Here is an 18,697-nt window from a genome sequence, read left to right as displayed (position 1 = left end):
GCTGTCGGCACGAGAGCTGGGAGAACGCTCCGCTGTGGCGCTGTCGGCTTTGGTATCTGGATCCAGCGGGGCAGCAGCACATTTAGCCCTGGCTTCAATCTGTGTATCTCCAGTGACTGACGTGCCCAGCGTTTCCCGTGCTTCTCCACCTCGGCGCCTCTTCTCTGGTGGCGTCTGTTCAGGTCCCTTCCCTCTGTCTGGTGCTGGCCTGCCAGGCCCAGCTGCCCATCTGTGCCTCCTGGAGTTCCCATTCCTCTCTCCTCACCCAGCAGGCCTGCTGGTCTCTGTCTGTGGCACTGCCCCGGCCTGGGTCCTGGGGCACTCACCCCATCCCTTCCCACGGCTCTGAGCTCTGAGCTGCCTGCCCTCCCTTGCCGGAATCCAACGGTTCCTTGTGTTGTATCTGGTGTCTGGGGACTGAGGTGGGAGGGTGTGTCTGTGCTGGTTCCTCCAGCTTGTCCAGAAGGAGAAGTTCTAGTGCATTTTGGGGCCCATGAGAGCCTGTCCCCCAAAGCTTCCTGGTGCCCCATCTGGGAGCCTCCTCTGCGCACACAGAGAGCGTTGTCTTGGGTCTCTCGGGACCCCAATGTCCTGCCTCGCCTCTCCTGTGCTGGGCCGTGCGGGTTTAGTGATGTCGTGTCTCTCCTGTGCTGGGCTGTGTGGGTTTAGTGATGTCGTGTCTCTCCTGTGCTGGGCTGTGCGGGTTTAGTGATGTCCCGTCTCTCCTGTGCTGGGCCGTGCGGGTTTAGTGATGTCCCGTCTCTCCTGTGCTGTGCCGTGCTGGTTTAGTGATGTCCCCTCTCTCCTGTGCTGGGCTGTGCGGGTTTAGTGATGTCGTGTCTCTCCTGTGTTGGGCTGTGCGGGTTTAGTGATGTCCCGTCTCTCCTGTGCTGGGCTGTGCGGGTTTAGTGATGTCCCCTCTCTCCTGTGCTGGGCTGTGCGGGTTTAGTGATGTCGTGTCTCTCCTGTGTTGGGCTGTGCGGGTTTAGTGATGTCCCGTCTCTCCTGTGCTGGGCCGTGCGGGTTTAGTGATGTCCCGTCTCTCCTGTGCTGGGCCGTGCGGGTTTAGTGATGTCCCGTCTCTCCTGTGCTGGGCCGTGCGGGTTTAGTGATGTCCCGTCTCTCCTGTGCTGGGCCGTGCGGGTTTAGTGATGTCCCGTCTCTCCTGTGCTGGGCCGTGCGGGTTTAGTGATGTCCCGTCTCTCCTGTGCTGGGCCGTGCGGGTTTAGTGATGTCCCGTCTCTCCTGTGCTGGGCCGTGCGGGTTTAGTGATGTCCCGTCTCTCCTGTGCTGGGCCGTGCGGGTTTAGTGATGTCCCGTCTCTCCTGTGCTGGGCCGTGCGGGTTTAGTGATGTCCCGTCTCTCCTGTGCTGGGCCGTGCGGGTTTAGTGATGTCCCGTCTCTCCTGTGCTGGGCCGTGCGGGTTTAGTGATGTCCCGTCTCTCCTGTGCTGGGCCGTGCGGGTTTAGTGATGTCCCGTCTCTCCTGTGCTGGGCCGTGCGGGTTTAGTGATGTCCCGTCTCTCCTGTGCTGGGCCGTGCGGGTTTAGTGATGTCCCGTCTCTCCTGTGCTGGGCCGTGCGGGTTTAGTGATGTCCCGTCTCTCCTGTGCTGGGCCGTGCGGGTTTAGTGATGTCCCGTCTCTCCTGTGCTGGGCCGTGCGGGTTTAGTGATGTCCCGTCTCTCCTGTGCTGGGCCGTGCGGGTTTAGTGATGTCCCGTCTCTCCTGTGCTGGGCCGTGCGGGTTTAGTGATGTCCCGTCTCTCCTGTGCTGGGCCGTGCGGGTTTAGTGATGTCCCGTCTCTCCTGTGCTGGGCCGTGCGGGTTTAGTGATGTCCCGTCTCTCCTGTGCTGGGCCGTGCGGGTTTAGTGATGTCCCGTCTCTCCTGTGCTGGGCCGTGCGGGTTTAGTGATGTCCCGTCTCTCCTGTGCTGGGCCGTGCGGGTTTAGTGATGTCCCGTCTCTCCTGTGCTGGGCCGTGCGGGTTTAGTGATGTCCCGTCTCTCCTGTGCTGTGCGGGTTTAGTGATGTCGTGTCTCTCCTGTGCTGGGCTGTGCGGGTTTAGTGATGTCCCGTCTCTCCTGTGCTGTGCGGGTTTAGTGATGTCGTGTCTCTCCTGTGCTGGGCTGTGCGGGTTTAGTGATGTCCCGTCTCTCCTGTGCTGGGCTGTGCGGGTTTAGTGATGTCCCGTCTCTCCTGTGCTGGGCCGTGCGGGTTTAGTGATGTCGTGTCTCTCCTGTGCTGGGCCGTGCGGGTTTCGGTGTTTTCTTTGTTTTTCTTTCTTTAGCTGTGTTCTTGGAACGATAAGGTGAGGGAGGAGTGGACGTTTGCCAAATGCTCCTCGGTGCTGGGACTCTGCTGTGAGCTTCTCACACCCTCCCTCCACAGAACCTGTCACACCAGGGAGGCCCAGGACAGGCACGCATTGTGGCCCACACCCCAGGCCACAGCCACCTTCGTTCTCCCAACTCCCTCCTGCCCTGTCCACACCCGCTCCCATGTAAAACATTCTTTTTTGTTACTTGGAAACTTCATGTCTGACCACTTACCCTGTTGGAGCTGCAAACAGCAGTGTGTGTCCTTGAATGGCCACAGGGCCTGCTCGTCTGTGTTCTCTCGGTGTTCCATGGCTCTGTTCTTAGGAGCACCCACACGTGTCTTTTCAGGTTATGAGTGAGAGGTGGCTGAGGTGTCCTGCACCCACAAACCTTGTGCTGTAGAATGTCTGTAAGCCAGACCTGAGCTCCCTCCTGCCTCCCTGCCGCTCCCCCATCTCCATGCCCATGGAGCGTGCTCTCCATTTCACACTCCCGGAATTCCGGCCCCTCTGCGTGCTGAGCTTCTGTCTGGTGGCTGCTGTGCTGAGAACCCTCCGCCTGGAGTCACCTCTGACTCAGGGTTGTGCAGTGTCGCATTTGGCCATCCATTTGGGAAGATGCAGCTGGTTACAAACGAGCTTTTTTTGTTTTGTTTTACATCTCCGTTTTTGTTTTTTTGACACAGGGTCTCACTCTGTTGCCCACGCTGAAGTGCAGTGGCCCAGTCATGGCTCACTGCAGCCTCAACCTCTTGGTCTCAAGAGATCCTCCTGCCTCAGCTCCCTGAGTAGCTGGGACCACAGTTGTGTGCTACCACGCCCAGCTGATTTTTAAATTTTTTGTAGAAACAGGATCTCTGTATGTTGTCCAGGCTGGTCTCGAACTCCTTACCTCAAGCAGTTGTCCTGCCTTGGCCTCCCTAAATGCTGGTCTCACAGGCATGAGCACGGTGCCTGGATGAAACCATTTCTCTTTATGGTAACAGAACCGTCCTTCTTTTCCTCCCTAATTCGTCCCCCAGGGTGCTAGAGTATATGTTTTAATGGAAATATAACACAATACACCAAAGTGCACAGATTGTAAGTTTTCAGCCTGTCGGACGACAGAGCGAGTGTGTGTGTGTAACCCCCCCCAATGCAGGCGAAGACACAGAACTTCCTGGGTCACACAGGACCGCGTGGACGTCTCATTGCAGCCTGAGTGACACCTGTGTGTTCAGTCTTCGGTGAAAGGTGGCTCTCACTGTCTGTAAGCCGTCTGTCTTCATGGCTGGATGGCTCCTGTGATGCCCTCTGCTGTCCTGGCCGCCTCCTGGGGAGCACTCAGCTTGTCGACGTCTGCCTTCTTGAACCCGGGGCCCTGCGTGTGAGCTGAGCCATAGCTGCTCCTGCTGATGTGTGGTCGTCCTCCTGGCCCCATCCCGGGGCTGCGCTCTCACGGGAGCTTCTCCAAGCAGGCCCTGCCCAGGTACCCGAGACCAGTGCGCGAGTCTGAGTTCAGGGCTCCTCGGCTCCGAGTCACCTTTCGCCAGCGACTCTGGCTTTGAGGATGCATCAAAAATCTCACTGGTCTCTGTGTTTCCAGGCCCTGGGTCATGTGAGGGTTTCAGATGCATGCGTTCTGTTTTTTCCAGCCATCGATGGAAGTGCTAGGCTGAATGGGGCTGGTACGGAGGTGGACGCCTTGGCCTCAGGCTGATGAGCCGCTTGTGAATGAACTTGTCTTCAGACACACATTACTCAGTGTTGTCCTCACAGAAACCTGATGAAGCCTTCGGAAAATGCCTGCAGCCTGCTCGCCTGGTGCCGGAGGCTGTGAAGGCTGAGGCTGCTGTGGTCTGCCTGGCCTCGGCAGGACCCTGGGCTGGCCACCGTGGTCACAGCTCCACCCTGCAGTGATTCTGTGTCGGGAGGCACAGGAGAGCGGGGTTGGCCCGGGCCTCGCGCACAGCTCCCAGCCCTGCTGCTTCCGGACGACCCCGCCTCTTCTAAGCTGCTCCTGTAAAGTGCCTTTGACCTTGCAAGGTTGCCATGTGAACTGATGTAAATGGGGATGACGATGTGCCTCACCTGTAGCTGTCACCTGAGGCCGGTGTCCATGGTGCCAGCCGCCTGTGTGCCCAGGACAGTGTGCCGGGTGTGGCGGACATGGCCGGGCTGCCAGAGGTGTGGGTGGCTCTGACGGGTGCATCTCGCTGCCCAGGCCAGCTCAGAGCTTTGCCAGGGGTGCGGGCGGCTCTCATGGGTGCGTCTCACTGCCCAGGCCACCTCAGAGCCTTGTTGTCGTCCCCCCGTTGGGGGTGGCCTCTGGCCTGGTGGCCTGTGGGTGCTGGTAGACCTGGGCGGGGTGTAGGGCTGCGTGAGGAGAGCATGAGTGTGGACTGCAGCTGCCTCCAGTGTGCTGAGACTCTGCCCAGGGGCATGGGGTGCCCTGGATGCCCTGACCCGGCTCCCTGTGCCCCCGGGAGTGCCCAGGGCTGCAGCTCGGTGAAGTGCGTTGTGTCTAGGCCCAGTTTGGGGGATGTCCCTCTTCCATCTGCCGTTCCCAGTCCCAGCTGCTGGTGACCCCAGCAGTGGCCGGATTATCCAGGGTTCAGCTGGCTGTGAGGAGGGCAGTGTGCTGCTCCTAGGCCCCGAGGCACCAAGCTTTCCAGTGTGGGGTCCAGACAGCCCAGCGTGGCCACGGCCACCTGTCTCCTGATGACAGTGGCTAGGCTGGTTCCAGGGCCTCTCCCAGGGCAGTGTGAGGGCAGCAGGCGGGGCTGGTGGTGGGCAGAGCTCAAGGCCTTTCCCTCATCCACAGGCGTTGCACAGGGGCGTTGGGCAATGGGGGTCCCTCGGGTGGCCCCACTGAGTGAGGCCCCACACCAGAGGCTTGGGAGGCTCAGGTGCTCACACCTGCAGCCTCCACGGGAGCACCTGGAGCCTGGGTTTGACTCTGCTGTGGCGTCCAGAACCAGCAGGCACCAGGATAGCCCGTGGGAAGTCCAGAGCCTGGCTCTGGCTGGGCCTGTAGGGGAGCTTGGGGGCCCATGGTCTGCAGAGCGGACAGGCTGAGGACTGTGGGCTGTTGCCTCAGCCACTTTCCCCAGGCTGTGTCCCCAGGGGCTGTAGTGCCTTGTTTTCTGTGTCTCCAAACATACTTCCCCCATCGCCACCACATGTGCACGTGCCACACACAGGTGTGCATATACATACCCACACTTGTGTACACGCACATACACACGCCTCCCCGCCTCTCTCCCATTTCTCCTGGTGACTTGCCTGGTGGTTTGCAGTTGCCGCTGGGCCAGGCATCTGCCTGCCTCTCGATTCCTCCCTCACCCTCAGGCCTGCTGGGCCTCCACCCCGCAGATCCCACACCCGAGCACAGCCACCTGCCTCACTCCTGGGCTGGCCCTCCATCTCCTTCCCGGCCTTTCCTGTGTGCTGTGGCCTGGGGGGTCTCACAAGGCCCCCTGCCTGGCCCTTCCTCCCGGGTTCCTCTGTGCTATGGCCTGGGGGGTCTCACAAGGCCCCCTGCCTCGCCCTTCCTCCCAGGTTCTAGGACAGAGCTGCAGTGTGTTTAGGTGGTGGGGGCAGTGGGGGGCCAAGCGGGGTGGTGGGAAGGAGTCAGGAAGGGGCAGAGGCAGAGGATGTGGGGGAAGGCAGGAACTGCAGGGGCAGAGGCCCAGGGCAGGGGTCTCCGAGGTCCTGAGCCCCATGCACCGTGCAGGTCATGGGTGCAGGGTCACTGTCCCCAGCAGGGAGCTGGACTGCTGACATCCTGGCCCCACAACCAGACCCAGCCTTGCTGCTCCATGAGGCCTGTTAGGAGGAGGCGGCTGGCTTTTCATTGCTGGCTTTTCTACCCTTAGTGTGGGGTCAAGCCTGGTGCCCTTTGGGGAGTGTGTCGGGGCAGGAGACCCTTCCTGCCTGGGTCGGGGTCCTGCTTGGGGGTGGCCATGGCGGAGGAGATGCTCTGAGGTGGGGCCTCTGCCTGGAAGGTCACCTGATTCTGTTCTTTAAGCACGAGCCTGCCAGGGAGAGTGAATTGATTTCCTCTGACCGAAAGTCCCATGCTGAACCTTTCCCTCCGTCTCTCCCCAGTTCCACAGTCCCTCTTGGGCCCACCCCTGTCCACCCCATTCACAGTCAGTTTCCTGAGGCAGGTTTTTGGAATGGACCTTGGTTCTGTCAAGCCTCCCGCAGCCCACTCGGTCTTTGTCTCCATCAGTTGTCTCCATCAGTGGGCTCTGGGCCTCGCGGGGCGGCCACACTGGCCCCTGCCCACCCTCTGGCTGCCCACTGCCCAGCTCCTGGGTCCCGTTGCTCCCCAGAGAGTGGAGGCTGCGGGCCCCTGCCCACCCTCTGGCTGCCCACTGCCCAGCTCCTGGGTCCCATTGCTCCCCAGAGAGTGGAGGCTGCGGGCCCCTGCCCACCCTCTGGCTGCCCACTGCCCAGCTCCTGGGTCCCGTTGCTCCCCAGAGAGTGGAGGCTGCGGGGTGGTGGGGGTTGTGTTCCCTGCAGTCCTAGAAATGGGGCCTGGCCCACCACAGTCTCAGGCCGAATCCTGTCTTGTCTTGCAGGCTCAGCTGTCGCAGGCCCTGGAGGAGCTGGGAGGCCAGAAACAAAGAGCAGACATGGTGAGTCAGATGCGGGAGTGGCTGGGATTCAGGGCACCTGGACCCTGGGTCTGGGCAGGGACGCCTGTCCCCATAAGCCTTTAGGCTGCAGGCGGCAGTGCATGGCTGCCTCTTCTGTGGTTGGAAGCTGCGTTGAGCGGGGAAGGGTGTGTGAGGAGCCTGAGTCCCATCTCTACCAGTGACAGGTGGCATGTGCCGGTGGGGAGCACAGCCCCTTGGGCCCCACCACCGTGTTTGTGGCAGGGGGGCAGTGACATGTTTGCCGCACGAGGCCACGGTGTCGGGGCGAAGCAGGTGTGAGAGCCTACGAGGGGTCTGACCAGCAGCGAGCTGGGCATCGGTGCTGTGGCTTTGTGGACCCCTGTCCTGACCACACAGGACCTGAGTCCCTAGTGGGACAGTGCCTCAGCCGGGGCTCGGGCGTCACTCAGCATGGGTCCTGACCAGGAGAGGGACGTCTCTAGTGAGTGCTTATCTGCCCTCTGTGAATGCAGCAGGTGTGCTTTTAAGCTGTTTTCTCCTCAGCCCACATCGGCCCCACTCTCCTGGCTGCCTCCGAGCCTGGGTGGGGGGCCCGCAGTGTGGGCCCGTGGGGGACCAGGCAGGCTCTCCTGGTTTCTGGACCTCCAGTGTCAAAAGCTTCCCACTGTTTTAGGGAACAAATGGGCTTTGCTTTTGAAGCGTTTTGGCCTAAACAAAGTGTAGGTTCCCTCCATGCTGCCCTGGCCTTGGCCATGTCTGTGAAGGACAAGGACGGCCCTGGGGCATGCGTGCGTGCATGTATCTGCATGTTCTGCCCTGGGCCATGCGTCAGGCTGGCCTGGGTCACAGGCAGAGCTGCTGTCAGCGTTGTACGGACCCCAGGGCCTGCAGCCCAGGTCGAGGCTCCCGTCTGGGCATCCTTGCTTGCCAGCTCGTGACTGTGAGCCGGTGTCCTGGCTCTCAGGGCCTCAGGGCCTTCCTCTCCACCCGGCAGGGGTGTGCTGAGGGTTCATCGCTTGACAGACTCTGGGGCTGGCTGCACAGCCTGTGGCGGTTGTGGCTGTGGCCATGGTTACAGGCCCTTCTCATGGGACAGGGTTGGATGGGGTTGGAAATCACCCTCTTGAGAGGTACGGGCACCAGGGCCTAGGCTGGGAATGGGCGAGGGTTGTCTGCAGACCCTGGAAGAAGCTGCCCAGCGGCGCAGAGAGGCAGCAGCAGGGCACCGCGCGGGTCTGGGCAGAGCTGGCATCTGCAGGACCAAGGCCAGGTGGGCTGGCAACAGCTGTCCTGAGTCTCTGGAACGGTTGCTGTTCACTCAGCAGCCGCTTAAGGACATTCTTCTTGGTGCTGGGGACACGGCAGCCAGCAACACAGGCTCCTGCCCTCCTGGAGGCACACTGTTGCCAAGTGAGTAGTCGGTGGCCCATAGGAGAGTGAAAGACAGAACTTCCGGTGGTGGCAAATGGAGGAGCCACATTCTCCTGGGGCCGCTCTGCAGAGCGTCCTGAGCCAAGCCTGGGGGACCCGACTGTTGGTGGTGGAAATGGTGGGGCAGGCAGGTCCCGGACCCAACAGGGAGGTTAGGGGTGACAGAAGTGGGGCCCACGGTGGTTGGTAGTCCAACCTTGTGGGCCCTGTGTGGTCACGGCAGGGCTGTGGTTTCATGGGTGGAGGAGGTGGTGACACAACCTGGTGTCCATTTGTAAAGGATGCCTGGCTGCTCTGTGCAGGGCCGCAATGGGTGGGAAGTGGCAGGCCGGGGTGGGAGACGCAGGTGCCCTGGGCTAGGACTGCAATGGTGTGCGGAGGCGTGGTCCGAGTCTGCTGCGTTGAAGGGAGATGCAGGTGAGGTAGAGAGTGTGAGGGCTGGGAATCAAGGGTGACTTCGGCATTCCGCCCTGGGTGGGCTCATGGTATGGGGTGGGGAGATTGAGGGTGAAGTGTGGGAGTCTCACGCCTGCCACACGTTGGATGCACAGGGCTGGAGGCTTTGAGTCGGTGCCCTGGGGTCAGAGGTGCCCGCCCGTCTGCTCTGCATGGTGTTTCTGTTGTTGGGAATGAGTAGGTAGCAGAGAAGTCAGAACTGGAGGCTCAAGCCTCTTTGGGGCGTTCCAGCATCCTGGCATCTAGTCTTGGGGAACAGCCATGAGTTGGGGTACTCCGTGGAGGGCAGGTGCATTCACAGAGCCCTGGAGAAGGAAGTGTTTTCAGGGGACAGTCAGACTGCAGAGAAGACCCGGAAGGGGAGCAGAGGATTGCCCTGGGCCCTGCGGCCGGCGTTTCGTTGATGAGAGGAGAGGCCCAGAAGGGCCTGGTCAGGGGCTGGGCCTGGAGCCGGGAGGGAAGATTCGCTTTACCGATGGGCAGTGGGAGAGCGGTTTATGCTGAAGGGAGCCTCACTGTAGTGACGGGCATGATGTAGGCCTGGGGCAGTGGAGGGGCATCGAAAGGGGCCGGGGCCAGCAAGTTGCTGGAGCTTCCTGTCTCCTCCTGAAGTGGGCATGAGGCGCACTGGCCTGTGAGGGTCCCGGCAGTCCTGCTGAGATTTGTGGTGTGAACTTGGAGCCAGGTTGGGCGTCAGGCTTCTGTCTGCCATGCTCAGGTGCTTCCCAGCAGACACAGTCATGGGGAATGGGGTTCACCAGGGCGGGTTTGCCAGGGGAGCGCAGTGGAGGGAGGGAGGCGGAGATGTGACGCTTTGCTCAGCGGAGGGAAAATCAGGCTGTTGGGGGCTCCAGGACAGGCCTTTCTCAGGTCTGGATTTTAAAATTGGAGAAATTGGAGTATGAACCATGTTTTTCTTTAGGCTGTAGAAATACTGAGGGCGGGGCGGGGGGTGGGGTTGTTGTTTTGTTTATTTTCCTCCCTGTGTTCTGCTGTGACCTTTCATTGCTGATGTAGTTTGCAGGGGAACCCATCGTAACTGTATTGTTTAATGGCAGGTCTGAGACTCGGTTTCCATTCCTCTGCCCTCATCTGAGACGGCTCAGGGCAGGCCTGAAAGATGCTCCTACTTCAGTGAGCGGGTTAGGGGGGACTCTGTGGAGTGTGGGGTCTGGTGTCCAGCAGTGAGTGGGGTTAGGGGACTCTGTGGACTGTGGGGTCTGGTGTCCAGCAGTGAGTGGGGTTAGGGGGCTCTGTGGACTGTGGGGTCTGGTTCCCCTGAGTGCAGGTGTTCAGGAAGGATGCCAGGGCCCTCTTCTGGCTGTGTGGGGGCTTGGCGGGGGGTTGGCAGGGGGTTGGTGGGGGACACGCCCAGAGCCTTCCTTGTTCCCAGCCCCGAGGGCTGTCGGTGCTTCCTTCTCAGTGACTGAGCTTTCTAGACCCTTCAGTGAGGCCCCTTTTCCTGTTGCCTCTGGAACAGCCTGGGGTGGGTGGAGGGATGCTCCCATCTGAAGATGCCCTGTGGAGACCCTGGTGTTCTGTGTGTCAACACGCTGGCTGCCTCACTGTTGGCCTGAATTGAAACGTGCCCGGGGGCCACGCTTCTGCATGTGCAGGAGGCCAGGAGGGTTAGAAATGGAGTTGTCTGAGCACAGGCCAAGCCCTCAGCATTATGGCTGAGCCACCTGCCCGGCACCTGCAGCTGCCCTGGAGCGTGGACTCCCCATGTCCAACAGAGGCACGGACACCTCGGAGCTGGCATCTTGACCCGGGCATCGGCCCTTGTCTGGCTGCAGGTGGTTTTGGAGGAACTGCTCACTCCAGTCCTCTTTTGTGGGGAGAGAGACAGAAACTGGTCTTGGGCCCTCAGGTGGGGTGGGTGTGGCCGCCCCTGGGGTGCTGGCTTCTCCGGATATCTGGTTCTGGTCAGGGGGCTGTGAGGTGCGCTTAGTGCAGCGCTGGGCTGGAGGTTTGGCTGCTTTTCAACCTGTGTTTTTTCTTTTTTAGCCCATATAATTTCTGTTCCTTATTCATCGTACCCAGCACTGTTTAAGCACTAATGCCTGGGCCCTAAGCTGCAGCATTTGACTTCGAATTTGATGGTGGGATTCTGCCCCCAAGCAGAATCGTGATTTTACCCCTCCCTGGGTTGAGCTCCTGTTCCTGCCCCATCCTTTGTTTGGAGCCGCAGGGCTCCCGAGGGATGAGAGGAGGGGTCTCGCTGGCTGTGTGCCCCTCTTGCCATGCAAAGCCCTTCAGAGGAGGTCCTGGGGAGAGCAGTGCCAGGCAAGGGGGCTACAGACACCGTGGTTGGGGCTGGCCCCTGCCAGGCACGCCTGAAGGCCAGTGGCCTCCCTCCCCTGCCCCCCGCCACCGCACTGGGCTGTGCAGCCCTGGGCTCCAGGTCGCCCCTTCTCTGTGTGACCCAGAGCCCTCAGTGTCATGGCTTCTTCCCGGGGGTTACAGGTGCATGTTCCTGTCTGAAGGGGGTCTCTGGGCTGCGGGACAGCCTGACTCCCTTTTCATTTTATGGTGGAGGAACCAGAGCGGGAGCTCGCCCTGAGCTGGGATGGCTGGAGTCACCCGGGTCTGGCTCTGAGGGCCCTCCCACCCAGTTCCCTGTGACTGGCTCGGCAGTGGGTGCTGTCTGGGGAAGGGGCTCCCTTGTCCCTGGAAAGGCTGGGGCCTAGGTGGTCTGCACCCTCAGGGCTTGTGTGGAGAAGCCACATTCCAGGCAGGGCTGACTGCTTCACTCACGCCTTCTGTCCACAGCGGTCTGGGACATGGCCCTAGTGCCCATCCCGTCTCCCAGCCTGCAGCTCCTTTACCTGCTATTTTCCAACCCAAAGTCATTTTGTTATTTAGGAAAGGAGAAAAGAGAGAAAAAAGAAAAATTTAAATCTTTAGTTAATTGCCAGTGACAAGACAAAGGCACTCTGACTTTCTTATTATTAATTAGCAAACCCTTACTAATTAGTAAGCATAAGTACAATTTATGTTTTTTTCTTTAAATGCAATTAATATCACAAGGAGAGATTTCCTGGGCCATCGTCATATCATTAGTGAACCCCCTTAATTAGCTAGGCCCGCAGTGGCTGGAGATAGGAGTCTTTTGATTACAGCTATAAAAAAATCCTCTAATATTTTATATACTTTGGGGAGTGAGGAGTGAAGATTTATTTTCCGATTTAGAGGGAATTACGCTGCTCTCAGCTCTGATTAAGCAGCATCTTGCTTGATTCCTGATTTCCCTTTGTGGCCCCTCTGCGCCTGCTCCTTGCTCCCAGGGGCACCCTGTGCCAAGTCTGCCTCACCAAGGGCTGTGGCTGTGGCACTGAGGTCGGGACAGGCTGCTTCCCGTCCCCCACCCTTCTTTGTCCATCTCTGAAATGGGAAGGGTGTCGAGGCCCACTCTGAGTCGGGCCTAGCGGCAGGTGCTTTACAGACAGATTCTGAAATCTGGCGACCACGAGCAGGGCAGGTCCCGTGGGCCCATGGAGAAGCCCTAGGCTCTCTGGGGTCTCCCGTGCAGGAGCTTGTGGTCCGTGTGGCTCTCAGAGCCTCTGGCTTCTCATGGGAGGGTGAGGACACCGGCGGAGCTTCCCTGAAGAGACTCCCAGTGAGCCATGTGTGGAGACCTGTAGGGCTGTGCACACCTAAGGGCTGTGTGTAGACCCGGGGGACGCTGCCCGCCCAGGAGCCGTGTGTAGACCCGGGGGGGACCCTGCCCGCCCAGGAGCCGTGTGTAGACCCGGGGGGGACCCTGCCCGCCCAGGAGCCGTGTGTAGACCCGGGGGGGACCCTGCCTGCCCAGGAGCCGTGTGTAGACCCGGGGGGGACCCTGCCCGCCCAGGAGCCGTGTGTAGACCCGGGGGGGACCCTGCCCGCCCAGGAGCTGTGTGTAGGCCTGGCACACACGGGAGGCGTGGCTGGTGCCTCTATCTTCACTGGTGCTGCTACTGAAGATGGACCAGGCAGCTGTGAGCCCCTCCTCAGTGCCGGTCCTCATGGCTGTGCCCGGCCCGGAATCTGTCTGGTCACATTCAGCAGCATGGCCAGTGCCTCCAGATGAATGATCATGAGAGCCTCCTGGTGTGGTAACTGACAGTACCTCATTTCACCTTCCGGACCCATCCTGCTCCATGACGAAGTGCTACTTCTGACTGGAGTGCTTCATGCTTGGCATGCTGGAGGGGCTTGCTGCTGGTACCGGGGTTCACTGCTGGCACCGGGGTTCTGTATGGCTGGTGGCAGCCTCCTGATTCCTGGCACCCTGTTCAGTTCATGCTGCACCAGCATGTATGTCCCCGCGTGCCCTGGTGTGCAGGTGTCCTGAGCTTGGAGAGGCTCTTTGGGGCCAGGGATGTGTCTGGGGCAGGTCTGGGGAATGGCTCAAAGTCTGAGACTGTGTCCTCAGTTCACTCTCCTCCTCTCCAGCCCTGGAGGCGGCCTCTCCTGGGCCCCCTGCCTGGCGCTCCTGCGCCCGCCCTTCCATCCCACACAACTGGTCCCTTCCCTCAGCCACACCTGTCACCTCTCTTGCTGTGTGGCCACAGGCAGGTGCTTCACTGCCTGGTCCTCAGGGTGGAGAGAAGAACGGGGGAGCCTCCCTGGAGTCTCACAAAGCTAAGTGAGTTCGTGTGCTGGGAAGATCCAGGCTGTTCTGGGAGGTGATTCTGGGTGAGAACATGGGTCTGATCTTCCTCAGCAGCCCCGGGGCTGGTTCCAGGCTCGCTGCCCGTTCAACAGCTCAGGTTTCCCTGCGTCCAGCCTCATCCTCAGTGCGTGCCCCGAGGTGCCCCCCGAGGCTCCTCCATAGAGTGGAAGGAATTGTGCTGGCCACAGCAGGTGTCACATGGAGCAACCTTTGCTTTAAGTGTCTCTTGCATTGGAGGGAAGTTGTCTAATTCAGCAAGCCTTTGCTGAGCGCCTCTTCTAGGCTGTTGTCTGAGGGAACAGAGACCCTGTGGCTGCGCGTCTGTCTATTCAGCTGCCCTAATAGGAACACCACAGACTGGGCTGCTTAAAGTAGCAGATGTTGGCCGGGCGTGGTGGCTTACGCCTGTAATCCCAGCACTTTGGGAAGCTGGGGCGGGTGGAAATCTTGAGCCCAGGAGTTCGAGACTGGCCTGGGCAACAGAGTGAGACCTCGTCTCTGTTTAAAAAATAAAATAAAACAAAACCCCTGCAGACATTTGTTGCTCACGGTTCTGCAGGCTGGAAGTCCAGGATCAGGAACTGGCCAGTCTGGTGTTTGCTGAGGCTTCCTGGTTCCAGATGGTGCCCTCTCACTGTGTCCTCACATGGTGGGAGGGGCGAGGGAGCTCTGGGGTCCCTTTTATGAGGGTGCTAATCCCCCCGCGAGGCTCCGCCCGGTGGCCTCCTCACCTCCCTGGGCTCCCTCCTAGGATTTCAGCATGAGAGCGGGAACGCACAGTCCATGGCATGGGCCCACCTCCTTCCTGCTGTGTGAGACCCGGTGGGCGCTCACTGCCCTGCCCAGTCCTCCTACTAGGGGGTCTCTACCTGGTCCCTCAGTGCCCGATAGGCCTGTCCTGCCTACGGTGATGTCCCCACCCTCTGAGCGCATCTTCTCACGCCCTTCCAAGCAATCCCTGTGCCGCTCCCCCTCCAAGGATGTCTTTTCAGTTCAGCGGAGCCTCAGGCCCCCTGGGAATTGAGCTGGACCCGTGCTGCTGCCCCTGTATCGCAGACACGCTCTTCCCTCCCTGCCTTCACGGGGCCTGCACCTTCACCGTCACCGCCACCATCGTCCCTGTGCTGCCCTGAGTGTGGCGGTGGCACGTGCAAAGCCAGTGTGTGCTGTTGCTCACCATGTCATGAGTACACACTTGTTGTTTACACAGATTATCCCCCTGTGATCCTGGCAGCAAACCCACAAGCTGGTTATGGCCCCAGATACTCAGACGAGGAACAGGGGCAGCCAGGATTAGTGACCTGCCCGTGTTGGCACCGGCAGTGGTGGAGAGTGCTCCAGGGTTCACACCCAGGCAGGCTGACCCCAGACCCTGTGGCCAGGGCAGTTGCAGGGGCTTCCTCATATCAGGCTGTCTGTGAAATCCACCAGGACGGGACCCAGGGCTTTCTGGGGCTCCAGCGTTAGCCCAGGGCCAGGCATTCAGCTGGGGAGTTTAAAGCATCTGCCGAGTGCTGAGTGGGGACAGGTGGGAGGAGGACACTTCATCTTCCCTCTGTCCCCTTTCCCAGTGTGAGGACCCAGCCTTTTCAGTTTTTACCAGTTTGCAAAGATCTTATGAGAAGAGGCTGGTGATTTAATGTCGTTACCTTGCAAGGATCATCTGCATTTTAGAAAAAGTAGCTGAGAAGATGGTTTCTTAGCCCAGAAAATAGATTTCTTAGGCATAATGTCTGAGCCTTGGTTGTAGAGGATTTGGATCCCTGCTTCTCCTCCAAAAAACAGAAGAAAATCTCAGTGCAGAGGGAACACGTAAGCTTGTTTTCTATCTGGGCCAGTGCCACAGTGTGTGAGATAGCAGAGCCTCAGAGTGTGTCTGATACGTCGTGACCTTTGTGTTATTTTCTCTTTCAGAATTATCTTAGATATTCTCCAGTGTTTTTTCCAGTAAACTTTAGAGGGAGCTTGCCAAGGTTCCTGCCAGTCCTCTTGGATTGCCTTGGTCTGCGGACTGACATGGGAAGGCAAGCTGGTTGCAGTGCGGCTCCCCCAGAAGCCCTGTGCCCTCCCTGCACTGTGGGTCCTGCCCAGTGCTTACTAGGGTTATTCCTGGGTGGTTTAGAATCCCAGTCACCTGCATGTCACTGCTGTCTGCACACTTGCCATAAGACCCATGGGGGCAACTTTTGGGTGTTGGGGGCGGGGATGAGGAGAAGGTGGGCACTTCAGACTCAGAGCAGTGAGGTCCCCCGTGCATTCCACTCCACGAAACTTAGATCGAGTCTATAATAACCACGAGAAAGGAAATCGGTTCATTTATCTTGAAAAATTATGGGAGTAATTCCGTATAGGGGAAACATCGTACCCTCATCCTAAGTACGAAGCATTTTCCTGTGATTTAAACTTGTCGTGTCTCTGCAGTGGCCCTTTCTGGCTTAAGCTTTTTCTCAGCTACATGTATCTTCCATAAGCTGATCCCGTTCTGGCCCCAGGCCCACAATGGTGGCACCTGCCCCTGCCCCTGCCGCCTGCCTCCCTGACGTAGAGCCCATGCCATCCTCGCGTCCGCCTGTTCTGGAGACACTGGGACTTTCCCTTGGACTGGGCCGCCTAGGGGCTTGTTTTTGCCTGTGATTCAGCCAGCAGCCCTGGCAGACAGCCTTCCCCAAGCTCCCCCAGCAGAGTTAACTTCCACAGTGAGAGGCTTCACAGGGACAGGAGGTGGCCTCAGATGTCCTAAAAAGGCAGATGCAGGATTGGAGCTGATAGGAGGGAGGGAGGCCCTTTCTGTAGGGAGAGCTTTCAAATTCAGGCTTGTTTCTAAGCAGGGGCTCTTTATCCAGCATCCCAGGGCAGGTGCTCAGTTCTCCATAAAGCCCTTGAGGCTGCATACACATTTCCGTTACGTGCACACGTTTTTCTCCAGAGAGCAGTTGCCATCTTCAAAAGGTTTCTGACACCTGTGCCCCCTCCCCAGTGTTAACAACTGCTCCTGTTGAGGAGGCAGCCTCATTGATCCCAGTGAAGGTTCTGGAGCCCTTGGAAGCCACATAGAGAGACACCACCCATCTGGCTTCCCAACGCTCCTCCGTGAGTGTAAATGGGGCTGGGTATCCAGCATGGAAGTCAGAGCAGTGGCGCTCTGGTGGGGCAGGTGCTCAGGCACCCAGCGGTGCTCGTGAGGCCAGCAGTGGCGGCCCTGGGCACGCTGCAGCCCTGGTGGTGAGGCCCCGGTTCCTCCAAGCACAGCTGCTCTGGTTCTGCAGTGGCCTCGTCCCAGGGGCGGTGCCTGAGAAATGAAGGTGGCCTCAGGCGAACATTCGGCCGGGACATGTCCTCCGGCTGGGCTGTTTTTTTCTGAGGAGAAAGCATTTCCCAGCTCAGGCGCACATCTGTGCTCACGAGGAAATGGCTGGGTGAGCCAAGGGGGCTGTCCATGGCCCGCAGCCCCTGTGTCTCCTCCAGGCTGGAAAGGAAGCTGGAGAGTGGACTCCACCTAAGATCCCCCCGAGGCCTCCTTAGGAAGCCACAGCCACTCCAGAAGCCTTCCTGGTGCCGGAGGGTGCAGAGTTGAGCGGAAAGGTGGCCTCTGGCCAGGATGCCCAGCTGTGACCTCAGCACCCTCTCATCTCTTGGATACCTGGAGCCTCTGCCCCAGTCAGCCCCAGGGAGCCCTGGGATGCGGCCCTCACCTTGCAGCCAGGGTTCTGTGAGGCTCTGGGCCTCAGCCTCACCACCTCCCGGGCACAGGGTGCAGGTGAGACTCAGCGATGCCACGTGAGTTGGCGATGAGGTGGTGGGTGCGTGCGCATGTGGACGCCCTCACTCTAGCACTCAGCGGCAGCCTCGTTAATTAGAATTGCGGTGGGGGGAGTTACACAGCTTCTCCTCTTGTTATTACTTTGTGGCATTAGGGAAGGCCCCCGGGAGCACACCCTGCATCTTCCCAAATTAAACCGAATGCAAGGTCTCTATTTAAAGGTTATGCTGCATGAGTGAGTTTGCCACAAGGACCATTAGCATTAATGTTTCATGAAGGTTGGGGCTATGAGTGGATCTGGTAGGCCAGGCCTGTACTCCAGGAGGGAGGGACCTTGTAGGCAGAGGGACATGGGGCCAGCCGGTCTACACTGCGGCTGGGCCATGCCGAAGCCGGGCCACGCTGGGGCTGGTCCATGCTGAAGCCAACCTGTGCTGAGGCTGATCCATACTGAGGCTGGTCCACGCTGAGGCTGGTCCACGCTGAGGATGGTCCACGCTGAGGATGGTCCACGCTGAGGCTGGTCCACGCTGGGGCTGGTCCATGCTGGGGCTGGTCCATGCTGAGGCTGGAGCTGCTGCCGGGACGTCTGTGCTCGCGCTCAGGCTGCTCTCCCAGGGTCCCCACACCTGTTCCAGTTTGGGTCTGGGCAGCGCACACGCTGCTGTGCGAGCTCCGTCTTCCAGGGTGAGGCGGCTCCCAGCCCGTGCCCGGCTTTCTGCTCCCCTCTCCCTGTCGGCCCCACCGGAGATCAACAGGTTGCTTCATCTCAGTCAAACATACAGTTGAGTTCCGTAAATGAGACCAAAATCTGTTTCTGTGAGATAAAATTGATAAACCTCTAGCCAGACTAGTCGTAACTAAGAGGACACAAATGAACGCTCCTGGGCGTGAGAGAAGTGACAGTGGTGCCACCATTTTCCACGTTTCGTTAGAGCCGTCCTGGCGGGTGTGAAATTTTCCATGTTTCGTTAGAGCCGTCCTGGCGGGTGTGAAATTTTCCATGTTTTGTTAGAGCCGTCCTGGCGGGTGTGAAATTTTCCATGTTTCGTTAGAGCCATCCTGGAGGGTGTGAAGTGGCTCCCGTGGCTTTTGTTTGCGTTACCCTGAGGACAGTGGTCCTGAACTTCACCCTGTGCTTATCAGCCACGCATCTGTCTTCTCTGGAGAAGTGTCTGCCCCATCCATTGCCCGCTTTGTAAATGGGTTGTTTTGTTGGTTAGTGGTAAGAGTCTTCATGTGTTCTAGACACTAGACCCTTCTCAGGTATGTGATATAAGGGGCCCCTGTGAGGCAGCCCAGGAAGGGCTCTCAGTCTTGCTGGGCATCGGGGCCTTGTCAGGGAGGAGATGGCCATCTGTGGGCCTTGGGAAGGGGCGTGGAGGGGCCAGGCACACATGGCCCTGCCTCCTGCTGCCTGGTGCGGGCACAGGGTTTGGCCAGAGAGAATGATTTCTGCAGATAGGCTCA

General features: G+C 59.3%; 1 protein-coding gene across 22 annotated transcripts in view; it reads left to right on the top strand.

The window, feature by feature from the left end:
- MAD1L1 (mitotic arrest deficient 1 like 1) overlaps positions 1–18,697 on the top strand; it is a 420,579-nt gene that overhangs the window by 230,875 nt on the left and 171,007 nt on the right. For all 22 annotated transcript variants that reach the window (XM_031013142.3, XM_031013141.3, XM_031013143.3 and 19 more), the window contains one exon: positions 6,885–6,941. In XM_031013142.3, the coding sequence (XP_030869002.2) occupies positions 6,885–6,941 (57 nt within the window). The remainder of the gene's footprint in view (positions 1–6,884; positions 6,942–18,697) is intronic.

This window comes from Gorilla gorilla, chromosome 6 (genome assembly GCF_029281585.2).
Source record: "Gorilla gorilla gorilla isolate KB3781 chromosome 6, NHGRI_mGorGor1-v2.1_pri, whole genome shotgun sequence".
NCBI lineage: Eukaryota > Metazoa > Chordata > Mammalia > Primates > Hominidae > Gorilla > Gorilla gorilla.
The sequence above is the reverse complement of the archived record's forward strand: the minus strand, read 5'-3'. Positions and strand labels throughout refer to the sequence as shown.